We start from the raw sequence: 8,732 nt of genomic DNA on the forward strand, positions 1-8,732 counted from the left end.
CAAATCACTATCCGTGTAGCCAGTGATCACCTATATTTCTCCTCCTCCAGCATACATAAGACCATAATACATGGTACCCTTCAAATACTGAAGAATTTTCTTCACTGCCTTGCGATGCATCACCGTGGGCTTCTCCATAAATATGCTTTCCACCCCGACAGCAAAAGACAGATCATGCCTTGTATAGAGTAAATACCTCAGGCAACCGATGATGCAACGATACTCAATTGCATCAACCAGGCTGTCCATTTGAATCCTTATGCAGCTGCGCCCTTTGTTCCGTAGGGAATTTTGTGGGATTGCAATCTAGCATACCAAATTGACCAAGAACCTTCTTCACATACGCTGTTTGCTTGATTGTAATTCGCCTATCTTCTTGTGCTACCTCATTCCTGAGAGAGTAATTAAGCAATTCAAGATCGGTCATCTCAAACTCACTCATCATATGCTGCTTGAATCACATGATCTCTTCTAGACTTTCTCCTGTCACAATGAGATCATCAACATATACTCCGATAATGATTCCAGCCTGACATGTTCCTCTCATGTATACAGCATGATCCTGTGTACATTTGTTGAAATTGATCCGTTTCAAGCTCATGTCAAATAGTATGTTCCATGCCCGTGATGCCTGTTGGAGTCCATACAACGCCCTACTGAGTTTGAGCGCAAGATGCTCTTTGTTCTTCACTACAAATCCCTCCGGTTGAGCCACATATACTTCTTCTTTGAGCTCTCCATTTAATAATACCAACTTGACATCAATATGATGAACCTGCCAACCTCGATTGGCTGCAACAACAAGGATGATGCGGATGATGTCCAGCCTAGCCACTAGCATAAACACTTCTTCAAAACTGATTCCTTACCGCTGCACATATCCCTTCTCGACAAACCTTGCCTTGTGCTTGATCACATCTTCACCTAAGTTCTTTTTCAGTTTGTAAACCCATTTAAGCCCAATTGGCTTGTGACCAATTTGGCAACACCATAAGAGTCCATGTGTCATTCTTCTCCATGGACTTGATCTCCTTAGCCATGGCATCCTCCCAGAACAGCTATCCAGTAGCCTTGTGGTAGGAGGACGACTCCACGGTCTCCACAACCATGGCCTCTGCTTCCAGGTCTTCATCAAGGTTCACTCTTGGAGCATCTCTCATGATATCATCGATGTTCCTATAATGAACATGTCCTTCATCTATGCTGCTACTCCCGCTCGGTGGCAGTGTGACCCGATCATCTATCGGCGAATCAAGTGCCGGCAGCACCACTGGAGTGGTGGGGGTTATTGGAGAGGTGGTTGTCGTGCGTGCCGCAGCATGTGTCCTGGTTGCTGGCCCTTACGGCGTCACCTCGCCTACCAGCATAGTCGATGAAGGAGCTAGATCACCATGTGCCGCAGGCCCAGGCACACTTGTCGGACCATCCGTAAATGGCACAGTGCCGCCCACGGTCGGCTCAATGCTAATTGCCACCTCAACATCGAAATCAGATCGTTCCCCACTGCCTGCACATGTACACCAACTCCACTCCACCCTTTCATAAAATTTAACATCATGACTTACATGATTTTTCCCGTGCCTTGGATCAAAGAGACGATGCGCCTTGCAGCCGTCCTTGACGCTAAGATACACCAGCGACTGGCTTCAATTGTGAAGCTTATTCAACTGTGGCATTGTTAGGTCTCACCGACCCACAGGATCACACGCACGACCACACGGACGACCAGCCCATGGTTGCTAATCATGCAAGCGACTAGAAAAACCCAACCATGAGTAGTTTAGTGATCTAGCACGACTAGTATGACACGAGCGACTAGTCAAACCACAAGTAGTATGGCACGAGCAACTAGTTGAGGAGGACTACATCGAGAGAACGACCAGCACCTTGCTTGACCACGTGAGCCTCCCAGTGAGAACTCAAAGACAAATACTCGACGAGAACAACCACAAATGAAAGCTCTCTCTGGAGGAAGACTCTATTATCTCACAACTTGCACGACTCTGTGTCTTGCTTACAGAAACTAGATATTACAACTCATATTTATAGCGACCTACTAACTCTGAATCCTAAACCGAATCATGTCATCCCACGATCCGACTCTGACTCAAACTCTAACTACTCCCGTGCACACCACACAAACGAACCTTCCAAGTTACGACCAGGACTCCAGACTTCAATCGAGTCCCCAAGGCCCACGACTAGGATTAAATCCAACAATGGCAATCTTAGATTCGGTGGTTGTCACAGCATCGACCGCCAAATCAGCACAAAGGTTGGCTTCGACTAATGACCAGATGTGCCGAATTAGCACTTCTAAACTAGTCATCATGCAAAGCCATCTCCTTAGGTGAGGCTGGGAAGCGGATACGGCTGAGGGAAGAGTAGTGGATGGGAATGGAGAGGGATTTATTTAGGCTCGCATGTTTGCTCCCATGAAGCTCGTTGCCGACAGATTCGCCCTTGGTGACAGTGATGGAATCTCCATCGGTGCTGGTGGTGCCAACTCCTATTAGAATTGATTCGATTCTAGCAAGAACTGGGTCGAATAATACAACGATGGAGGCTTCCAATCCTATGGGGTCAGCAACGACTCCGGTGATGGCGACGGCATCAAGGAGGAACTTGGAGCAAAAACCCACGACTAAGTGCAACAACAATGACATAAAGCTAATAAACTAATCAAATAGAAGTAGATCTATAGCTAGGGGTGCGGGACGCCTCCCTCTCGGCTCCAGTGAGGTCGCCGGAAGCAGAAGTTAGGTGGGAAGCAAGGTGGCAGCGCGAAGGAAACCCTACAGCAAGCGAGCAAGTTCCCGGCACAAATCCCTCAGTCACATGGTGAACCTTGTGTCTGTGTGGCCAGCAAAATGCTCTTACATTCGTCACACATTTAAAAAAAGGAAAGCTTTATTGGCTTATATTGTTATAATAAGATGATTACAACTAATACAAGTTTCTTTCGGCCTCTACATAACAAAGATACACATGTCCAAAAGGACAAAAACAAGGAGAAACAATGAGGAAATGAGGCAAGCGCTCGGTAGAAAACATAAGCAGTTCTTGTAACTAAGGATCTCGAATCCGAAACCTAGAACGCCCAACCAAGGCTGCTGAAAAACCTGACAGGGCTCTAGCTTCATACATACCGTAGCAACGGCCTCCTGTGAGTCATGCTGTAGATGCACAGATCTTGGTACAAAACCAATACATGTAAAATAACTTGCAAAGTAGACGAAGCTTTCTTGTTATTAAAAATGATATCGTTAATGTATCGGTATATAGACCAGCACATGTCTGCCGCTCTGACCAGAATATTAGCTTTTATACTTTTACTAAGGCCTCGTAACTAGCTACGAGACATATGGGTAATGTTTTACGGTGGGTAAAGGTTTGTAGTTATCTAGATATGAACCAGGGGAGAAGAGATGTCTAATTGTCTCATGTTTGTGACAAAACCAATACTTCTGATAGTCTCATCATGTTTCTAGTAGCGCACGATTTCAGGTATTCGAATACGGCAGAGCCCCTCTCTCTCTAGTCATGCATATTCATAGATCAAGTTAAACAGCCCATGCATGCAAAGGACGAAGCAAACAGTAGTTTTGAACAGTGAGCCACCATGCCCCTAGTTAACAAAGACAAATGCTCAGCGCGCGTCTAATCACTCTGCTGGATGTGCCGCCAAAATTAATATCAAACAGCCCGGAACCAGAAGGCCGATGCCGTAAATAATTCAGCAGCCTTCAGACGAAAACCCCATGCAATCATGCATCCTGGCCGTCCGTCACCAACCATCTCAGCGACGAGTGATGAACGACAGCTCGCGCAGAGAGAGAGAGAGGGTTGTTGTAGAGTGGTATGCACGTATGGCTATGCAATCAAATAAAGAAGCGGAGCTTTTTAGAGAGAGAAAGAGAGAGGCGCTAGTTAGAGTGCGGTCGCTATGGCGGGTAGCGGCGTGCTCAATTCTGCGGCGACCTGTGCGCTCTCTCTCTCTCTCTGAATCTGCGTGCCATCTCATACCAAGTAGCACTTATCATGGCTCTACCACACCTCTAGAAAAATAGCACACCAGCGGCAGTAAGCATGGCCACAAAGCTCTAGCTGCTATATATCAGAGGATGCCAGGCAAATTCACTCCAAATGCATCCCTTTGCTTGCTAGCTAGAGATTCTCGGCGTGGAGAACTCAACCGTACCACAGGTATGCATGCTTTCTTTATATATACCACAATACCACATACATGTGCCTCTTATGGATCATGGTATGCTTTTACATGCTGCCTTGTGTATGCAACTGTGTGAAACACAACTCAGTTTGTATGATATGCATGCTGCTTCTTCAAGGTCCTCCAACAGATGTATGCATTCTTCCATGCGTGTTTGCTAGTGTCTTTGCCAAAACTTTTATGTCCCTTTGGGAATGGTTGATTCTCTGTGATTTCAAGTTAAGAATTAATAACTACGTACACTAATTTCCCTTAACTCGATCATCTCACATTCTCACATATAACCAGACATGTTAACTTTCCATTTTCCATTGATTGTCTCAACTTATTGTCACTACAGGCTCTTGCTCTTTTTTTTTTTGGTTTAGTTAGTTTCGGACCACTAAGCAACGAACGAATTGCAAACTTGATCTTCTGAGTCATCTTCCAGCTGATTCAGTTTCATTAAAATGGGTCCTACTCTTGATGGACTGCAGTGTACTCCATACTCCACTAACTTATGAAATATATGATGAAAATTGCGCCATTCTTGTAAACTCGCCATACGTATAAATAGCTTATATTGCTCTTAATAAAGATCTTTGAGTAAAATATTTCTATAGACGCCGATTGACTATTCTGGAGAACAAGAAAGTCAGCAATTTTAAAGATCAAAGACTTCCAAAAGCTAAGCATATGAGCCAAAATTGGCCTATCGAATTTGGAGCATAATATATACCTAAGCAAAGTTGTCCAAATTCGATAGGCCAATTTTGGCTCATATGCTTAGCTTTTGGAAGTCTTTGATCTTTAAAATTGCTGACTTTCTTGTTCTCACCCTTTTGTCAATTATGTACCAGAATCTCATGATTGTAAGTTGAGTTGATAATTTTTACATGAAAAATGGCGTATGATTTGTCCTAACTTTTTATTATGGTTTGAAGTACTTGACATATGGTTTGAGTAAAACATCAAAGAAGATGAAGAACGTAGTTTATTTTGCTTGCCTACCAGCTCGAAAATATGTGATAGAATAAATACATACGGAGCTTCGGAATTTGGATTTAACTGCATACATGCACAACAAAAACCCCTAAGTAACTTTGCGTAGCAAAATTGTAAAGTATAACCTTGAATTGTGATTTCTTTGAACAATTTACTTTTAGCCTTCATAGCACAGTTCAACTATTAGATGTCTATATAACGAAATGTAAGTGTTTGTTTAGTTTTATTTCATAGCTTTAGTTTGATCTACTGGTAGAAAAGAATCAATGCTTTTTGACGATACTGATGTACCAAAGCTAGCATTTGTACACTATGTAAAAGCTTGGGCTAGCAGATATATATACCTCACGTTTTCTTTGCCGTCATGCAACTTCCTATAAGGTGTTCAATGATTGAACGCACAGCTTCTCTTTACCTGCTGTCACTCAAACAGTACTATTTCTCTCTCAACTTTCTAATGCATTTGACCTTTCTAATGCATTTGACATACCAATTAACTAGAGAAAATTATGAATTACCATGCTTCCTCATAATTAAACAGGGATGTTAATCAATCTTTTGTTTGACTCAAGGATAATAGCTACTTCTCAAGTTGCTCTATACACATACACATGCAATTATCATAGCTACTTCTCAAGTTGTTCTATACACATACACATACACATGCAATTAGTTTCAAAAAGAAAGTAGGCCATGTTTGGCACAGTTCCAGATTCTCTTAGAAACGTTTTGGATTTGATCTCTTCGTGGAAATATTTCTATGGTGAATCATAATCAATTTTTATAATCATTTGGCTAGTTCAGTAGATTCAGATTCCTAAAGATTGTATGTGAGAGGGAGAGGTGATTCTAGTGAGAAACACCATTTTGAGTCATTCTCTTGCTAATAAAAAAACAAAAATGTTTCTCTTGGTTTCTTGTAAAAATTAGAAACCAAACTATACATTTGGCAGGGATTTTCCTTTTTTGGCTAGAAATAGGAGAGTTTCTCGCTACCAAACGCACCCATAGTATAAGGAGAAACAACTCCCAGCGGCAGCTGGGATTTATCTTTGATAGTTAGAAGGGAAATTTGACATCTGGAGGAAGACCATTATCGTATTTGGACAAAAGAAAAGAACTAAAATGATTATTTCTAGAAAACAGTATGGTAGACGTACTCATGTTGCTGATCAGGTGAACCGATATGAAGCCTATGATAATCATATATATGGGTATATATATGTTCCCTAGATATATAGTGTATGTGAATGGATGGTATCCAATATTATCCCATATATGAACAGCATGCTATATTGAGATTATTACTTTCACTTTTAAATTTTGGTCGAAATTGGGCAGCATTCTGAAGCATAATTTCTTCTAAACAATAACTATCAATTAACTTGTTGACGACTTGTATATTATTCAGGTGTGTATTTTGGCATAAAAGTTGACACAAGTGTTTCTCTCTGGTCCTTCTTGAGCTGGATGAGTTCGGGTGTGAAGAGCTAGCTTTGAGGTGAGGTAACATGTATTGAACTCAAATTCGGTGACACTGGAGCCAATCGAAATTGACTAAATTCTTGCTTTTCTTAGTATGTCAACCATACAAACTAGTCAACAATTAACGGAATTGCAGAGCGTAAAGTTGGAAAATTTATGCATGGCAAGGCACTGGGAGTAAGTCAAGCAACCGTTCGCTGGTACTCCACATCATGTAATTCCAAGGACCTGAAATCATTGATAGTACAATAGTACAAATCTAATTAAAGTAGAAATTTCATTTCAATTCTCATGCAAATATGCCATCATTTATTCAGTTTAAAAAAATTAATATGCTATGCCATTAAAAAACACTCATATCCATATGCTTATTTATCATGGATTAATTTATTGTACCAATATCCTGTCTGAGGGTAGAATGTAATTAATTATATTTCTAGCTTTAGATAGGTTCCAGGATTTCACCTGATAACGTACTGTTAGTTGAAATCTTCTGATAAAATTGCGTCTCAAGGATCATCATATATATGGTCCATGGAGCTCTAGAAAACTCAGAACGTACAACTTCAGAAACCTCAAAGTTAACACATCAGCAAACTAAAACCAACAAACATAATTAGACAGATAGCTGAAGAACACCAGCAGCAACTTAAAAGATTTACCGTTTACTAAAAGTCTACCTAGCATCGGATCATGGCAGCAGCAAACTTAATAGATGTATATGTACTACCTAGCATTGGATCATGGTTGAAGAAGCCTAATTGAGTTGTAGAAGCCTTAAGCTTCAAACCTTTCTAGTTAGACATAATTTTTTCATACCATACAAGAAATCACCTTGGAACTTCTCCATTGTTGCATCTCATCACCATCTCCTCCAGCTGTTAATACTGGTAGTAGTACTCCAGTCCGTCCAACGGCAGCGGCGGCTCTGCCGCCGCGGCCTCTAACAAGATCCAGTCGAGCTCACCGCCGCCGTGTTCCTCCATGAGCGCTGCCGGACCGTCATTACCGCATCTGTTTCTTCCCTTCTCCGTCACCTTCTCCCACGAGTCCTTGAAACAGCCAGTGCTCAAGGAGCTCCCTTCCCCTTTCTCCTTCACCGCTGCAGGTCCGGAGGCAGCCGCCGGTACGGCGGCGTCGCGGAGGCGGTCGATGGACGGTTTGGACTGGGTGAGGAGCCAGTTGACGGTCTTGCTGGCCTTGTCGAACCCCAGCCGGTCCTGCAGCGCGAAGAAGTCGCGCGCGACCCCGACCGACAGCCGCATCCGCCGGTCGCGCACGCCCTGCGCCGTGTGGATCTTGCTGTGCCGATCCGTCCGGAACGGCCGCTTCCGCGGCGCGGCCGCGGCGCTACCGACGCCGCCGTCCACCACCGGCGCCCCCTCCCTCGGCTTCCGCCCCACCGCCTGATCCTGCCGCAGAGCCGTGACCGGCTGCCGGAGCACCGCCTCCAGGGTCTCCTGGCTGTACATGTCGGCGGTGGAGATCTGCCCGCCGTACCCGTCCCAAGACGTCGCGGTTGCCGGCATGAGGAAAGCAGCAGCAGCAGCAGTAGGGTTCGGTAAGAATGGCTGGTCTTGCTGGTGGTTGACGCGATGATGGTGATGGTGACGAGGGTTGTTAGGGTAATGAGGTAGCATTTTGTGGTGATTGTGCACACGCTGCTACTTAACAGAATCAGTGGTAATAGAAGTAGAGGTAGAAACTTCTTGTGTCCTAGTGGTGTATATAAAGGTCTCCGGCTTTTGCTAGTGCAATGGACGTTGGACGATGATGCATCTGGCTACTTTTACTTCTACTTCTACTGCTGCCACTCGTATATATCTATACATGTAAATAAAGCTAAGTGTCCGACCATGCCCATTGGCGTGATCGGAAGGAAGGAGAGGCGGCTAAAAGAGACGGAGATAAGGGAGAAGGACAGAAAGGCATCTCCACAATAACTAGAGCTAGCTCGAGAGAGTCTAGTGCTCATGGTCATGGGTCAGTCAAGACTGATGCATAAGCTATATGGATCATTGACGTCGGCCAT

The 8,732-nt window shown here is 43.6% G+C and overlaps 1 protein-coding gene across 1 annotated transcript; it reads right to left on the reverse strand.

Moving 5' to 3' along the window:
- Window positions 1-7,581: 7,581 nt before the first annotated feature.
- LOC133894803 (transcription factor TB1-like) lies at window positions 7,582-8,298 on the reverse strand. Its single transcript, XM_062334973.1, has one exon. It carries the CDS (start codon window positions 8,227-8,229, stop codon window positions 7,582-7,584), a length of 648 nt encoding a protein of 215 aa, XP_062190957.1. The 5' UTR covers window positions 8,230-8,298.
- Between the last annotated feature and the right edge of the window lie 434 nt (window positions 8,299-8,732).

This window comes from Phragmites australis, chromosome 16 (genome assembly GCF_958298935.1).
Source record: "Phragmites australis chromosome 16, lpPhrAust1.1, whole genome shotgun sequence".
Taxonomy (NCBI): Eukaryota; Viridiplantae; Streptophyta; class Magnoliopsida; order Poales; family Poaceae; genus Phragmites; species Phragmites australis.

What these genes read in the sequence shown, in the direction of transcription:
- LOC133894803 (XM_062334973.1), bottom strand. Translation starts at nt 8,229, where the DNA reads ATGCCGGCAACCGCGACGTCTTGGGACGGGTACGGCGGGCAGATCTCC.